Raw genomic sequence first — 18,152 nt, 5'->3', positions numbered from 1 at the left:
TTGATTCCAGCACTTTAGCAAACTACAGGCCTATATCTAATCTTCCTTTTATTTCAAAGATTCTTGAGAAAGTTGTGGCGGCTCAGCTCTGTGAATTTCTTCAAAACAACAGCCTGTTCGAGGACTTCCAGTCAGGTTTTAGAGCTCAACACAGCACAGAGACTGCTTTAGTTAAAGTAACTAATGATCTACTCTGGGCTTCAGATGAAGGACGACTCTCAGTGCTGGTTTTATTAGATCTTAGTGCAGCTTTTGACACTATAGATCACTATATTCTACTAGAGAGATTAGAGAAATTACTTGGAATCACAGGGACTGCCCTAAACTGGTTTAAGTCCTACCTATCTGATAGGTACCAGTTTGTACACGTGAATAATAAGTCTTCTGTGTACACTAAAGTAAGCTACGGGGTTCCTCAGGGCTCTGTGCTAGGTCCAATCCTCTTCTGTATCTATATGATCCCCCTTGGTAATGTTATGAGAAAATACTCTGTTAACTTCCACTGCTATGCTGATGATACCCAACTGTATGTATCAATGAAGCCAGGTGAGACAAATCAGCTATCTAAACTTGAGGCCTGTCTAAAGGACATTAGGGCCTGGATGGACCAAAATTTTCTTCTTCTCAACTCAGACAAGACTGAGGTCATTGTACTGGGCCCACGACACCTTAGAGAAACCTATGCTAGCCTAACTGCCCTAGATGGCATTACTCTGGCACGAAGCACAACTGTTAGAAACCTTGGGGTTCTATTTGATCAGGATTTATCCTTCAACTCTCACATAAAACAAACTTCAAGAACTGCCTTCTTTCATCTCCGTAACATTGCTAAAATCAGATCTATCCTGTCTCAGGGAGACGCCGAAAAACTAGTCCATGCTTTTGTTACCTCTCGACTGGATTATTGTAATTCTCTTTTAGCAGGCTGCCCGAGCAAGTCGCTTAAGACACTTCAGCTGGTTCAAAATGCTGCAGCACGTGTACTGACTAAAACTAGGAGAAGAGATCACATTACTCCTGTATTAGCCTCTCTGCATTGGCTTCCCATAAAATATAGAATAGAATTCAAGATTCTTCTTCTCACTTATAAAGCCCTAAATGGACAGGCACCAGCCTATCTCAAGGAGCTTGTTGTGCCATACAATCCCCCCAGAACACTACGCTCTCAAAATGCTGGACTACTCATTGTTCCATTTGTCTCTAAAAGTAGTATAGGAGGAAGAGCTTTCAGTTATCAGGCCCCACTTCTCTGGAACCATCTACCAACCACGGTTCGGGGGGCAGACACCCTCTCTACCTTTAAGGTTAGGCTCAAAACATTCCTCTATGGTAAAGCTTTTAGTTAGGAACCAGCTCATAGCTCATAATTAAGATGCAATAGGCATAGACTGCCGGGGGGGGGGGGCTGGCATGCTCGGTTGGAGAGAGGTTGGAGAGGGCGTTAAGAGAGAGGTCATTTAGGCTAGAGAGGGACCGGAGAGGGTCCCATTCCTCTCTCAAACACTCCCTCTACGTCTGCTTCTTCCCTTGTGTGTTTGCTCCTGTACTCCTTCTGGCTTTTGTCTTGCAGGTCCGTGGGATCCTCAGTGTGGAGTTACAGAGTCTCAGCGGCTCTGTCTCCACCCTCTCCTCTGCACACACCCAACACAGCATAACGTGGATGGCTGTTCATCATAGGAATGGGATCCACACAAGGTTCCTGCTGCTTAACAGAAGGTTTTCCTTGCCGCCATGATGAATTCATGTTGGGTGTGGGATACATATGTATGTGTATATATGTATATATGCATATGTGTGTATCCATAAAATGAAGAGTCTGTCCTTAAGACTGCTCTACTGTAAAGTGTCTTGAGATACCATTGGTTATGATTTGGCGCTATACAAATAAAGATTGATTGATTGATTGATTGATTTTGTAGTTTTAGGATTGTTATTTTTCATGTTTTTATCGTTATCTTATGATGTTTTTATAGTTTTAGGATTGTTTTCTTTTATTTTGTAGTTTTAGGATTGTTGTCTTTTATTTTGTAGTTTTAGGATTGTTATTTTTCATGTTTTTATTGTTATCTTATGTTGTTTTTATAGTTTTAGGATTGTTATCTTTTATTTTTTAGTTTTAGGATTGTTATCTTTCATAATTTTATCATTGTCTTTTGTTGTTTTTACAGTTTTAGGATTGTTATCTTTTATTTTGTAGTTTCAGGATTATCTTTCATGTTTTTATCGTTATCTTTTGTTGTTTTTATAATTTTAGGGTTGTTATCTTTTATTTTGTAGTTTTAGTATTGTTATCTTTTATTATTTAGTTTCAGGATTGTTATCGTTCATGTTTTAGCGTTATCTTTTGTTGTTTTTATAGTTTTAGGATTGTTATCTTTTATTTTGTAGTTTCAGGATTATCTTTCATGTTTTTATCGTTATCTTTTGTTGTTTTTATAGTTTTAGGATTGTTATCTTTTATTTTGTAGTTTCAGGATTATCTTTCATGTTTTTATCGTTATCTTTTGTTGTTTTTATAGTTTTAGGGTTGCTATCTTTTATTTTGTAGTTTCAGGATTGTTATCTTTTTTTTGTAGTTTTAGGATTGTTATCTTTCATTTTTTTTCTAGTTTTAGGATTGTCATCTTTTATTTTGTAGTTTTAGGATTGTCATCTTTTATTTGTAGTTTCAGGATTCTTATCTTTCATGTTTTTATCATTATCTTTTGTTGTTTTTATAGTTTTAGGATTGTTATCTTTTATTTTGTAGTTTCAGGATTATCTTTCATGTTTTTATTGTTATCTTTTGTTGTTTTTATAGTTTTAGGGTTGTTATCTTTTATTTTATAGTTTTAGGATTGTTATCTTTTATTTTGTAGTTTTAGGATTGTTATCTTTCATTTTTTTTTTTCTAGTTTTAGGATTGTCATCTTTTATTTTGTAGTTTTAGGATTGTTATCTTTTATTTTTTAGTTTCAGGATTGTTATCGTTCATGTTTTTAGCGTTATCTTTTGTTGTTTTTATAGTTTTAGGATTGTTATCTTTTATTTTGTAGTTTCAGGATTATCTTTCATGTTTTCATCGTTATCTTTTGTTGTTTTTATAGTTTTAGGGTTGTTATCTTTTATTTTGTAGTTTCAGGATTGTTATCTTTCATTTTTTTTTTTCTAGTTTTAGGATTGTCATCTTTTATTTTGTAGTTTTAGGATTGTCATCTTTTATTTGTAGTTTCATGAATGTTATCTTTCATGTTTTTATTGTTATCTTTTATGTTGTTTTTACAGTTTTAGGATTGTGATCTTTTATTTTGTAGTTTTAGGATTGTTATCTTTCGTATTTTTATTGTTATCTTTTATGTTGTTTTTACAGTTTTAGGATTGTGATCTTTTATTTTGTAGTTTTAGGATTGTTATCTTTCATATTTTAATTGTTATCTTTTATGTTGTTTTTACAGTTTTAGGATCATTATCTTTCATGTTGTTTAGGATTACTATCCCAGTGTTTCCTCGGATGGGGCCCTCTGCACTGAGAGCTGTGACGGGCCGTGGCTGCAGTGGTGCTATCTTGTGGCCCTCAGTGTTGGTGAATGGTTTGTGCTGTTTTGCTGTCCTGGGGGCTCTGTCTCACCACCCTGTGCCCACGATCTGTGTCCTGCTCCTGGTGCAGACGGCTCGTTGTGATGTCTCCTTACCTATCCTCTGTACCCAGCCATGTGCCATTGTCCTTATTTTAACTTGTGTGTCTGTGTGGTGGGCGGGGTTTGTACGGGGTGGGTGTATTTTAAACTAAAACCACTTTAATCTGCATCTTTATGTATGAAAAGTGCTTTTTATAAATAAACATGGATTGATTGATTGGGATGAGATGTTTCTTCATCAGTTTTTCTTACAGACTGAGGCAGCTCACACATGGAGAAGATGATGTACGGGATATTAAATTTAGACAGACTTTTCCTTTTCTGACAGAGAAAGATTAGTTTAATATAAGGTTCTAATATCAAAAGTAGAGTTATTTACCAGTATGACGTATACATTCCAACCTCAATTTTCTTTAAAGAATTTACCAAGTATTTTTTTTTAGCTTAACTTGAGCAATTTCTATCAATAAACTGCCAAAGTATTATTATTATTATGACTATTATTATTATTATTTTACACCAGGTTTTTGTCAGTGTTGATGTTGATTTATTGATCATTTACAATTTAATAGTTCCCAGTGCTCTCCCAGTAAGTCTAACATCTGCGCACTTGCAATGATTTACAAAGGAATGCACACATTCATGTGTGTAGTTAGTAGGTGTGCTAAGCATAACTAGCTGTGAGTGAGACTGAACTAAAACAAAATCAAATGAACTCAGGAGGACCTTCATGAGGGAGTTGTGCTATACATCTACAAGGTGACTCCTGGCTGGGAGACCCCTGATGAGTTCACTGCTATGACCCCATGGAGGACTCTCCAATGAATGTCAGCATGTCTCTAGGAGAGTAGAGGCTTGAAGGACCTTCACTCAGATCTGGCTGCAGGAGCAGCCAGGAAAATGGCAGAAAAGCGGTCTTGATCAGTCTCTGTTTGTTTAAAAGAGAAGTTTAAAAGCAGGCAGTTGTGTCCCGTGAGTCTCTGTCTCCAATGTTTCAAGAGTTTTTGTGTGACCAAAATAACGGCAATAACTTCCGGGAACAAATTCAGTCTTACATGAATCACGTGACGATCAAGCATTTTGGACTTCCGTTGTCGCAACTCTCTCTCTATACGGCTCTGCCTAAACCTAACCCTAAACCAAACCCTAAAACGCTACGTACGTGTACTTTGGTAACCGTACCCATAGCACCAGGGGTTGTCTGTACGGCAATCGTACAAATAGACACTTTCTTATTTAATGGCCAAGAAAATGGTTTCACATTATCAATATAGGTTTTTTTTTATTGTTTCCAAATTTTTTTTCTAAAAAAATTATACGAGAACATGAGAGCTTGCTGAAAATGTCAAAAAACAAATAAATACACGGTACATAAATACAATGAGAAAGAAACACATATAGAATGGTGATGAAGAGAGGACGTCAGGGACCTGCAACTAAATAACTACTGGATATCATCACTGTAGAAAGGACAGCTATAAAAACTAATATATCCATGCATGATAAGAAGATAATATACCACATGTAAATACACATTTAAAGACAGCCACCAACAGGAACTCTTTTTAGAGTTTTTAAAATTAATTGAGGACTTTCAAAAAAAGGAATCCTTTAGAAGACATTGCAGTATTACACTTTTCACTTACAAAATGAAAAGAAAAAGACATAAAGTAGGTATTCTGTATCAGCAATGGTCTTTCCAAATATTTTAATACCCATATGAAGAAGCACAAATTGGGCAACACTTAAAACACGTAAACACAGTTGGAATCAGTAAAAAAAAAAAACAATACAAATTTGCTTTCAAAATCAGAAAATGTCCAGCAGTGCTATCAAATCAGAGCTAGAGGAAATCTAAAGAAAAATGCTTAACAAACATATCAAGATCTATTCTTACATGATTCATATAACGCATATGGCCTACTGTACAATGTAGGAAACCTGATTGTTTATTTTACCATAAATGATGAGACAAATTAAAAATGAATAAATAAAATATATGAAATCCATAAATATGTTATATGTTGTGGTTAAGTTTGTATATATATATGTAAAAGTAGCTCAGCTAAATAAAAAGTATTAGCATAAAAAAACCTCTAACATAATTTTTATCTTTGTATTTGTAAAATAAGAAAACAATGACACACAATCTGCTACATGTTGACAGCAGTTTAATACAATTTAATAACATAACATTTAGGTTTGTGTTAATTATTTAAAACCACATCAAACCTACCACATCCCCATTATTCACAGTATGAACAAAGAGCTGTGTAGTAGGCTCTACATTATTCTCTATCCTTTATTTATCCCTCATGCTTTATATTTATCATTATTATTATTATTATTATTATTATTATTATTATTATTATTATTGTTGCTGGGTTGTTCTTTGTCTTTGTTTTTTTTATTTATTTATTTATTTTTTGTTGTTGTTTGTTTTGTGCACCAACTACCAAGACAAATTCCTTGTACTGTCCTTAAAACTGTACATGGCCATTAAAAACATTTCTGTTTCTGATTCTGATTACACAAATAAATAAAGGTTCAGAAGTCTGAGTTTATTGATTCACCTCCATTCATCAATACAAGTGTTTTATTTGACGAAAACCAATCTACACAACACTTACATTATTAACAAAAACACATTTCTGCAACATTTTGACAACATGAGGTATATTTAACAAACACTAAAGAACTAATCAAATGTAATACTAAGTGCATCTTTTGTTTAATCAGACATTAAATTGCTGTTTTTATTGTACACATCACATTTGGTTTCAAAAACCTTGAACATAAGCCTAGAATATGGCCATATCTAATGCAGAGTTTTTTGAATGAGAATTTCTCACGACTCTAAAGACATTTTTTTTCTAGAAGTATAGTTTTTGATCAAGTTTGTTACAAGTTGTGCCAGCTAAGACATTTTTATACTGCATATTATTATTATTATTATTATTGAAATACAAATAAATAAATATGACTGGAAAAAGATACAAAAGTTAAATAATGAATACAAAGATAAATACATCTTTAAATAAACAAATGCAAGGATATTGCAATAATAATAAAAAATGTGTAAATAAAAAAGAAAATACAAATATAATTTTTTTTTATTTTATTTTTTGCTTTTATTCATTTAATCATTAATTTCATACATATACAGATGTTTTGTTTTTATTTTTTATTTTTATAGGTCATATAAAACCGTGTGTTTAGAAAAATATGCTGACCAAGCCTGTCAAAATATAAATTAAATGGATATATAAACATAAAAACATTTTTTTTAAAATACAATAATAAATACATCATTAAATGGATAAATGCAAACATTAAATATAGATTGACGAATAAAAAGGGAAATAAAAAAGTAAATACAAATACAATATGTATTATTTTATTCTTTGTTTTTATTGTCATTGATTTCATACATTTAAATATATTTTTATTTTTGTTTTTATTTTATTTTTAAAGGTCATATAAAACATTAGAGATACCACATTAATGCTCACAAATGAAAACTAAAATGCACCGTGTATTTTGAAAAGTTTTCTACGTGTGTACGTAAAGTGACGTTGTAGCCATGGAAACGAGGAGGAGGCGACATTTAAAATCACCTGTTGAACTTCAACGGTCATCAGTGAGCAGCGAGAGACGTTGAGAGGAGAGCTGTGAACATATTTGAGCATTTTTGAGCTGAAAAAGGAGCGAAAACACCGATAAAAGTCCTCAGTAGACCTCTACTGGACCAGAAAAGGACTACAGACCAGGACCAGAAAAGGACTACAGACCAGGACCAGAAAAGGACTACAGACCAGGACCAGAAAAGGACTACAGACCAGGACCAGAAAAGGACTACAGACCAGGACCAGAAAAGTGGACCATGGCCCTGTGCGTGGCACAAGGTAAGACACGTTTTAATGATTCTCATCTGATAGGCCTTATTTAATCATTTTAGCACTAAAAAGCTAAACATACAGTATGTTATGCTTTATATTCTGTAGGTCTGTTTAGGGCCTGAGACGTTTATATTTTATATTCTAGACCGACAGAAAATGCTTTTAACATAACAAAAACCAAGAAATGCTGATTTGTCGTGTGTTACTTTAGCTTTTGTAATAATGTTGACACTTCTAGTGAGTGTTTGGGCTGTTCAGACTGTTTTGCAGAGGTGTAATTATTTTATGAACTTGTACTGACTGAGGTATCTTTAATGTTTATTATTTATTATTTTAAGTCGTTTACTTAATATTTTCGAGATAAAATTGATACTGAAGTACTTGTTATGATTTTGTTTTGGTTCGTTTTTAAATCAGCCAATGACATTCAGTCAGTTAGTGACTGGGTGAAATGTAGTTACCATGGATTATATTTTGCATTGTTTGTTTTTGAATATTTACTTCATTTATTTATGTAGATAAATATTTTATTTCATTTATTAATTATTTCCTTCATCCAGAAAGATTTCTCCTTATCTATGTTTAAATGGCTTGTGTTTTTTTCTTATTTCATTATTATTTTATTTACATATTATGCACAAACAGTCCAAAGTTTTAAAAAGCATTGCAAAACTAAATGAAACTTAGCATGTTTTATATATTACTGCACATAGCCCTCTGTTTAATAGTCCTTCCATAATACAGTATATAAATTACTGTGTGTGTGTGGAGGTCTGAGGAAACAACTATACCAGAAAAATGAATACATCCAAATCGATCCAATAATATTTTTATCTCATTCAAAAGCCTCCTGTGGACAAGTGTTACAAATTAGCACGTTAAAACAATTTAAAAAATGCATCTGTGTATCAATGTAATTGTGCTGTTCATAGATATCAAAATAGAAAATCAATAAATTAATAAATACATTCTTTAAAAGAAAGTAGTGCTGGATATCTATTGGAGTGAGATAAATAAATCACTGCACACATTTATTATTGATGCAGCAAAAACTGCATTTATTATTTTTGCTTTATTGTGACTTTATTTTGCTTTATCTGACTCCTCCTTCTAATCTAAACTAATGAATTACAATGACAATATTCATTGTAACATGACTAAATGTACATGCCTGATGCTTAAAAATAAAATGTATTCATCACTTGCATTATGACGACTTAAATGTAATATAAATACAAACATAACATAATAATAATACAACAATATACAAAATACAAAACAATAGAACAATAGTATATACATTAAATATATATACACACACACACACACACACACACAAATAATGACAAATCTATGGTTTTTTACCTTCTTTTGAAGTGTTTAATATTTGGACTCTGCTTTAACTTCATGGTGAACGTGTTCCATAGTCTCAACACACCACCTGAAACCAAAACTTCTTGTGGTTGTACGAATTGGAGTTAAATTAAAGTTAATTGTCCCCTCATGAACGCTGAATAACTTTTGTATGTTTATCGAGAATCAATTATATATATTTTTTAGCTTTGCACATTATTTTAGCTCTTGTAGTGATCTTTTTTAATTGTCCTGATATCAATTAACTCGTACTTGTATTTTGCATGTTCATATTCTGCATCTTTAGTTAACTGTTTTATGAAATCTCGGGAAAGTTTTTTTAATTTTTTTTGCAGGCAATTTGTAGACCTTTTGTAATCACTGAATTATACAATGCTTGTCATATGATGAAGAAAATGTTCCTCAAACTCGTTATAGACTTTTTCTCTATATATTAATTGTATCCCAATTATACTGCAATAATTATTTTTTCAGTGTGTGTAATGATCCCATAAACTGTAAACACTTGTCATTTATAACATTAACAATCCGCTTATTGTGTTTTCATGTCATTGGTAACAATATTGTCAATGAGTGTCAGAATGAAGACATCTGTTCCCTTTAACTTCCTTCCTTGTTTCAGAAGTGCACTCTTCTGTTTTCTGTTTGTGAATCGCACTATTACGGCTGGTCTGTCGTTGGCGTTCCTCCTTTGCAGAGGGTGGAGTACCTCCATGTGTTGGACAGTCCAAGTCCATTCCCTTGGACTGTGCGAAGTCACTTAAATCAGCATCCAGCTCACTAGGCTCTCCCCCGTTGTCAGTGGTTACCACTATAGTGTATGGCCGGAGTCACGTACTGAGTTTACCTCCGTACTGACATTATAGCCCTAACCCAATCCAATGAACAAATTAAACTTTAAAAACAAAAAATGAACAAAAATCAATTATTATTCAAAACTCCCACCCCCCATGACAGCCAGACAAGCCGCCCTACTGCAAAGACCACTTCCAAGACCACCAAGATATTTTAAATTGATTCAGTGAAAGGGATCAGGTTTTAAATGAAAACATTATACAAACAACAAGAAAAATATTTGGTGTTTTTGTATGTAGAGTGAGAATGTAGAACAGTTTAAATATACAACTAGAAAAAGGTCTAAACATGTTTCAGTTAAAAAAAGAAGAGCTTTAAAGACTTGATATTTACAATAAAATGAAATAAAGATGTTTAAATATCACTGTTCATTAAAAAAAATTTTCTTTCTTTGTTTCAGGTAGGGCCGACCCTGGGGGTTGGGTCACAGGCTGGGTCGACCCTGAGGGTGGGGTCACAGTCTGGGCCGATCCTGAGGGTGGGGTCACAGTCTGGGCCAACCCTGGGGGTTGGGTCACATGCTGGGTCGACCCTGAGGGCGGGGTCACAGGCTGGGCCGACCCTGACGGTTGGGTCATAGGCTGGGTCAAACCTGAGGGTGGGGTCACAGGCTGGGCTGATCCTGAGGGTTTGGTCACAGGCTGGGCTGATCCTGAGGGTTTGGTCACAGGCTGGGCCGACCCTGAGGGTGGGGTCACAGGCTGGGCTGATCCTGAGGGTGGAGTCACAGGCTGGGCTGATCCTGAGGGTGGAGTCACAGGCTGGGCTGATCCTGAGGGTTTGGTCACAGGCTGGGCTTACCCTGAGGGTGGGGTCACAGGCTGGGCTGATCCTGAGGGTGGAGTCACAGGCTGGGCTGATCCTGAGGGTTTGGTCACAGGCTGGGCTTACCCTGAGGGTGGGGTCACAGGCTGGGCTGATCCTGAGGGTTCAGTCACAGGCTGGGCCGATCCTGAAGGTGGGGTCACAGGCTGGGCTGATCCTGAGGGTTCAGTCACAGGCTGGGCTGATCCTGAGGGTTCAGTCACAGGCTGGGCTGATCCTGAGGGTTCAGTCACAGGCTGGGCCGACCCTCCGGTTTTGGTTCCACCCTGGACCGACCCTCGCTGGTCCGACCCTCCGGGGTTGGTTTCAGACTTGGATCCAGACTGGACCGACCCTCGCTGGGCTGACCCTCTGGGTTTGGACCCAGGATGGTCCACCCCTTAAGGTTGAAGAGCACTCAGAGCACAGTTAAGTTCTGAGGAACCTCTATGGTCCAGCTCTGTTGGTGTGAGTCTTGGACAAAGAGGTGGGGTGACAGTTTTGACTCATCTTTGAGTCTTCTGTCATTTTCTTGTTCTCCATGAACAGAGTTCCCTGTTCATACTCATCTTCCACAGCTAGTCCTTGCGTCTGGCGGGATTAGCTCAGCCTTTGGTTACATTCACACCAAGGCTTGTGTACATAATCTTACACTTTTGTAAATAGTTGTTTTAGTGATAAATCACAGCTGGCCTTTGCATTTTGTGGGGTGACTGGTGTCCCGGGCAGCGTCTGGCACCTGGACCTTATTAAGATGGTAAGAATTTAATTTTTTGTTTCTTTATTATGGGCCACAGTGGGCGTGGCTCTCTCTTCACTTTTATAAACAGGTAAGTATGTTAGGTTAGTTGGGTTGTTAAGAGTTTAGAGATAACGTTTTATTCCCAGCATGTGAGAAGGACCAGGGAAGAAAAGATGAAGAAAGAAAAGATGGAGGAGACATCTGCAGAGAACGGAGACAAAGGACGACTTTTATCAATCAAAACAATGTAAGTAATGCCTCTCGTTTACACAGAAAGACACCAAACACTTGTTTTTTTGTAAAAATGCTGTCATTGGTAAAAATAAATGTTCCTTTACACTAATGCCTGTAAAATGTCCATTACAGTATGCCACAATCAGCCACAGGAGGAGACACCAGCAGAGGAAAGGAAGACTATTAACCAAAACAAAGTAAGCAAAGCCTCTAATGTTCACAGAAAGACACTGAAAATATGTTTATTGTAAAATTGGACGTCACGTTTTACTAATGCCTGTAAAATGCCGGAGAGGAACGACAGCATCCACTGATGGAGGAGAAGAAGAAAGATAGAGGAGCACCAGTGTCTACAGCGTCCCACAACCAACCTCATGAGGAGACATCAGCACAGGATGAAGATAAAGGAAGACCTATCAATCAATCATAAAAACAAAGTAAACAAAGCTTCTTGTTTACACAGAAAGACACTGAACACATTTAATGTAAAAGGAGACATTACTTTATAATAATGCCTGTAAAATGTTGGACAGGAACACCATCATTCACTGATGGAGGACAACGAAATTTGAGGACAGGAGCGCCATCATCTAGCAATGGAGGAGGAGAAGAAAGACTTCTATTAACTAAAACAAAGTAAGAAAAGCATCTCATTTACACAGAAAGGCACTGAACACGTTTATTGTAAAAATTGACGTTACTTTATAATAATGCCTGTAAAACGTTGAACTTGACCACCAGCATCCAATGATGGAGAACAACAAAGATGGAGGACCAGAGCACCAGCATCCAAAAGTGACCCCAATCAGCCCCAGGAGGAGACATCAGCAGAGAACAGAAAGACTATTAACCAAAACAAAGTAAGCAAAGCCTCTCATTTACACAGAAAGACACTGAAAACATGTTTATTGTAAAATTGTACGTCACGTTTTACTGATGCCTGTAAAATGCCGGAGAGGAACGCCAGCATCCACCGATGGAGGAGGAGAAGAAAGATGGAGGAGCACCAGTGTCTACAGCGTCCCACAACCAACCTCATGAGGAGACATCAGCACAGGATGAAGATAAAGGAAGACTTCTATCAATCAATCATGAAAACAAAGTAAACAAAGCCTCTCGTTTACACAGAAAGACACTGAACACATTTAATGTAAAAGTAGACATTACTTTATAATAATGCCTGTAAAATGTCAGACAGGAACACCAGCATCCACTGATGGAGGACAAGGAAGATGGAGGACAGGAGCGCCATCATCTACCAATGGAGGAGGAGAGGAAAGACTTCTATTAACTAAAACAAAGTAAGCAAAGCATCTCATTTACACAGAATGGCACTGAACACATTTATTGTAAAAATTGACGTTACTTTATAATAATGCCTGTAAAATGTTGGACTTGACCACCAGCATCCAATGATGGAGAACAACAAAGATGGAGGACCAGAGCACCAGCATCCAAAAGTGACCCCAATCAGCCCCAGGAGGAAACATCAGCAGAGGAAAGAACGACTATTAACCAAAACAATGTAAGCAAAGCCTCTCATTTACACAGAAAGACACTGAACTAATGTTTAATGTAAAAATAGATGTTAATTACTGTACTCATGTCTGTATAATGTCTTGTGTGTGATTGCAGATTCACTTCAGAGGAGAATCAGACTGTTCCAGCTGTTCATCACTATAGCGCAGAATGAGACAGCAGTAGTAGTGTCGTGTTAACACTGACTGCTTTCATTTAAACTATATATTTCAATAAAAATAATACTAACAAATCAAAGTTGGTGAAAGGCTTTGTGTGCTTGATAAACTTTTCATTAGAATCTGAGCTCGTCTTAATCACCTGGATGTTCCTTCATCAGTTCCTCTCACAGACTGAGGCAGTTCACACATGGACATTATTTATGATTTAAATAATGGAAACATTCCAAATCTGGTTTTATGGGGATTGTTGATATATGACGACTTACCTAGATTTTTATAAATGCATTTATAATTTAAAAAGTATGTATGTATTTATTTAATGCTTAACTTGAGCCAATTTTTATTGTTATCATCATTATTTTACTCTAGAACTTTCTCAGGGTTCACTTTGCTATATTGATAATTCACAATCTAAGGGTTCAACTTTATTGAATATCTTCTCAGCGTCAAGAGAGAGGAGCACCCTATCTGCAGCATCATCATAGCCATGAATAATGTTCAGGACCCTACGTACATTGCAGACCTTGGCAACCCAAAATAAAACTATTTTGATCTCTATGGATGACTGATTGTAAACGCATTGCCAGCAATTTACAGAGTAATTTTAAGTCTGAGTTAAGCAAACTTATTGGCCTTTTATTCTCACATTTTTTTTTAGGTTTCCCAAGTTTAGGTAAAAGGACAATTAATGCACAAGTCATTGTGTTAGAAAGGCTACCATTATTACATGCTTCTCTATAAATTTCTAGCATCTGCTTTTTATTGTTTTATTTAGGAATTTCTTATATAAGTCAATTGGAAACCCATCAGGACCAGCTTTCTTTTTGAGACACATGTTGTCAATCACCCTTTTTATTTCTACTTCACCGATAATGCTCTATTTGTTCATTAAAATCATCTGTAATAGTGGGAATGGCTAACTTATCCAGAAACACATCATGGAAACTAAGATCACACATTCCTTAGAATCATACAGTTTTCCAAAATAATTTTTAAACTCTATATTTCTTTCTTTTGGGTCCACTACTGTCATTCCATTTTAATTTATTATTGAGGAAATGTTTTTTTGGGCCTCCTGTTGCTTAGTTTGCAAAGCTAAGATTTTGCCAGGGTTCATGAAAAGTTTGATTTAATTTCATCATATTATATATCGCCCGGCCTGCAGATTCTTTATTATACTACGCTTTTAACAGTAACAATTATTTTTCTGCAGATGGATTTTTACCTTTGAAAACCTGCTCCTCTAATGTTTTTATTTTCTCTTCCAATTGAAATATTTTTTTTGTGAATCCTTAGATTTTGATGATGTGAAAGAAATTACAGAAAATCCCCCTCCTGATGGGTTTGACCAATTTGCGGGGCAGTGTGCAGGAATAAGATTTGATTCCCAATAATCTACAGATCTTTCAGTGTGGGTGACATGAACGACGTGCCCTGGTCAGTCACAATTTCCTTAGGAATACAAACCCAGGAGACGACCTGAAACAGTTCCTGCATCATGCTCTTTGCAGAGATTGCAGAGAGGGTATCACTTTGCATAATCTACTAAAACTAATACAAAGTGATAACCTCATGCTCTTCAGTGAAATGGCTGATGGGGTCTTTTAGTTTTTTAAAAGCACTTGTAAAAAATTTTTATTATTATTATTATTATGATTATTGATGGGAGAACTAAGTGTGAAAAGCACAGTATGAGTTCTCACTGTGAAAAGGTAAATTTACGAGGTACACTATTCACTAACCAGGTGCATGATTATTTTTATTAAGCTATTATTTTAATTCAATTTACAAATTTGAAGAAATTGAACAAGATGGACACTAAACAGGGCGATAAGTGAAATAGTACTAATCAGCTGATTGATCAGTTCCATAAAGGAAGGTTAACAAACTGAGTCTATCCATAAACTCTGGGTCAACATACCCAGCGATGGGGAACTCTGGGTATCAGATTCCATTACAGCTGGTATGAAGTGAGTCAATCAACCCTGAGTATGTAAACCTTGGGTTACTTTAGTGCACGCGCGCGATAAAAAGCCATCATCAATGGATCAGAGATGACTCGAGCTGCCATGACAACCAAACGGAAGAGAGTGATTTATTCACCCTAATGGGTGAAATAAGCCAGTGTTTGAGGAATATGAGCCTGTTCTAAAGATGCGTTTAGTCTTCAGTGACTATAGTGGCTTAAATCACCTGTAATTAGTCACACTTTTTGGTGGCATCATCACTTTATTGCTTCAGTGACGTGATGAGCGGTGAATCATATGAATAAAAGGTGTCTGAGGAGACAGGGCAGCAGCATAGGATGGCTGCATAGAGAGCCCTCCTTTTACTCTGGCTATAAAGACAGTGGCTGCTGCTTGATATTGAATCAATGATATTGACTTTTAATGTAATATTGTCACCAGAGTCATCTCGACATCCTAAAAAATGTTTGAAACGGGACGCAAACCCGCGACCCATCGCTTCCAAAACCAACGTCGCAATTCATTGTGCCATCATACCTTCAAAGATGTGTGCTCTACAGATTTAACTGTATAACAATATAAAACAACAATCACGCCTTAAAAGTGGATTAATTTAAATTATCCTTGTTGAGCATTACAGCTTCACCAGCACTGAACTCGGAGGAAAATACATGACGAAGGCAATGTTCTTCTTTAGCCTCTTTGGCATATTTATTTGTCACACACTTGCACTGAACATTCTCAACATCCAAGGCGGAAAAGAGAGGAGAAAAAAAAAAACTTTTTGGCGCGCTCACAAACCCTGAACGTGATGACGCAGCATGCGTCCCTGACCAAAAAAAAAAACTTGCGCCACATAGTGGTGAGAGTTAAACACTTCTTCTCTCTTGGTAACATATAGACAACATGAGTACACAAATGAATATCTCTTAACAATCATCTTCTCCTTTATATTATCCACAGGTTTGTATCCAGGGAACTTTACTACAGACGTCAGTAGATGTTTTAAATGTGACCAGCAATGGCACAAGAACACCTCACAGGTTTAGCAATAATAAGTATTGCTTATTGTTACTACTCTGGCTTGAAGAGTAGCAACAAAGAAGGCAGATCACACCAAAGCACAGGGTTTAGCAATATATTAATAAACAAAAATAACGTGGATGTGTAAATCAGTATGAAATGCAATAGTGTTGAGGTGCGTGTAGTGAGTGGCTGTGTAGCAAAGTCAACTAAACTAACAAAAGCATGGATGGCCAGGGCAGGAGTGGAGCAGGCAGAGCAAGTCTCAATCAGGCCCTTTTAAAGAGCCACAGGTGGACGTGATTACCCAAAACCCCACCCAACTCCTGCAAAGAAGGAACAAGGAAACAATTAGCAGAAAGTTCTTTCAAAATAAAAGGTCAACCCTTTGACCGTCACATAACCATCAGGTAGGAAAAGAGATAACTTACAATGATGTCATAAATGACTTTTCATCTCAGCAAGAAGGATACAATTTTGAAGAACCTAACCAAAGCATTGAACAAATATTGCACCATATTTATGTCCATTTTATTATATTTTTCATTCTTTGCTCTATTTTGACATTTTTTTGTTTTAAAACATTGTTTGCACTGTTTTTTGAAGAAGCTTTTACCAGTATGTTTATTGTTAAAGTAATGGATATTGCAGCTCTACAATACCTTTGGTTAAGTGTCCAACAATGTATGCACCAAAAGAATGTAAAATTCTGAAACACAAAAGCTAAATATAGTGAATAATGACCCCTATGTCATAATGTTTACTGTTTGGGGTGTACTACTTCACAGTATTATATATTTGTGTGTTATTTTAATTCTTTGACTTTGTTTACTTTTTTGCATAATTACACTATACTTTGTTTTTAATGACTGTAAATAGTAGATTGGTTTGACTTTGTATGCACAAAACAAACTTTGTGTTTGTTTGTTAATATACATTTGGAGTGTTTACCTGTGTTTTCTGTTTGCTTTACTTGAATTTAAAAGCACTTTACTATATTTTACTTGACTTTTGACACAAAATGATTGCATGTTACAAAAAATAAAAGCAGAAATTGCAGATTTTTTTGTGTTTTCAGTTTAAATTGAGGTTTGGAACCATCTCGTGTAAGTTTCAATAAACAGGAATGACAAATAAAATATAGTTGTGTACTTTCTAAAATGTTTTTGTTTTACCAAAAAAAAAAAAGTTGTGCCACTTATGGGCCCCATATAGGATTTTTGCTAAAGGTCTCCAAATGACCTGGACGTATTGATCAAAAACCATGAGAAGAAACTCCGAAGTTGGTCCAAAAAAAAAAACTGACCCAAAAGGTTACAAATACACATAAGTATTGCATTTGAAATAACCAAGGCAGTATCAAAAATAAAATGTATGTATATAATATATAATATAATGTATGCACACGCACAGACCTTTCTTGCTTTGTCACAGATTGGCTCAGGACCATAACAGGATTATAACAACAAGAAGTAGATAAATGTCTGCATTTGTGTTTATTCTTCAAAATATTGGGGCAACAAACAATAATCCTGCCACAATCAATCAGAGCCAGGCCAAGCAGGGAGCTAAAGAGAGCTGGAGGGTGAGTCCTCAGGTGATTTTAATGGTTAGGCCACGCCTTTCAAGCACACCTGAGTCCAATAGGGTCGTTAGCTCTGTGAAAACAAGAAAAAAGACAACAACACAGAGACAAACACACATGCAACCCCACACACTTAAGGTCATCACAGCTTTTATAGGTAGATACAGTATGTGTTTTACAAGTTTTCTCTATTTTTATTTTTGTATATTTTTCATTCTGTGATTTTGTTGTTTGTGTGTTTTCAGTCATTTTTGGGTTTTTTGTGTGTGCATATTTTTTATTCATTTATTGTAGATTTTTTTCAATTATTGTTGTGTATTTTATTTTTTAGATTTGTGTATTATATTTGTGC

The 18,152-nt window shown here is 35.8% G+C and overlaps 1 protein-coding gene across 2 annotated transcripts; it reads left to right on the top strand.

Annotated features, from left to right (window-relative positions):
• Window positions 1–7,263: 7,263 nt before the first annotated feature.
• Window positions 7,264–13,293, top strand: LOC114478932 (foot protein 1 variant 2-like). 2 transcript variants are annotated; one of them, XM_028472292.1, is made up of 6 exons: window positions 7,264–7,522; window positions 10,146–11,538; window positions 11,658–11,962; window positions 12,059–12,161; window positions 12,932–13,050; window positions 13,161–13,293. In XM_028472292.1, exons 1-2 carry the CDS (start codon window positions 7,501–7,503, stop codon window positions 10,952–10,954), a joined length of 831 nt encoding a protein of 276 aa, XP_028328093.1. In that variant the 5' UTR covers window positions 7,264–7,500; the 3' UTR covers window positions 10,955–11,538; window positions 11,658–11,962; window positions 12,059–12,161; window positions 12,932–13,050; window positions 13,161–13,293. The 2 variants fall into 2 exon arrangements, with proteins under 2 accessions (XP_028328093.1, XP_028328092.1); XM_028472291.1 differs by lacking the exons at window positions 12,932–13,050; window positions 13,161–13,293 and adding an exon at window positions 12,267–12,610.
• Window positions 13,294–18,152: the final 4,859 nt, after the last annotated feature.

This window comes from Gouania willdenowi, chromosome 17 (assembly GCF_900634775.1).
Source record: "Gouania willdenowi chromosome 17, fGouWil2.1, whole genome shotgun sequence".
Classification (NCBI taxonomy): Eukaryota; Metazoa; Chordata; class Actinopteri; order Blenniiformes; family Gobiesocidae; genus Gouania; species Gouania willdenowi.
Note: the sequence above shows the minus strand (reverse complement) of the source record. Positions and strands in the feature narration are given on the sequence as shown.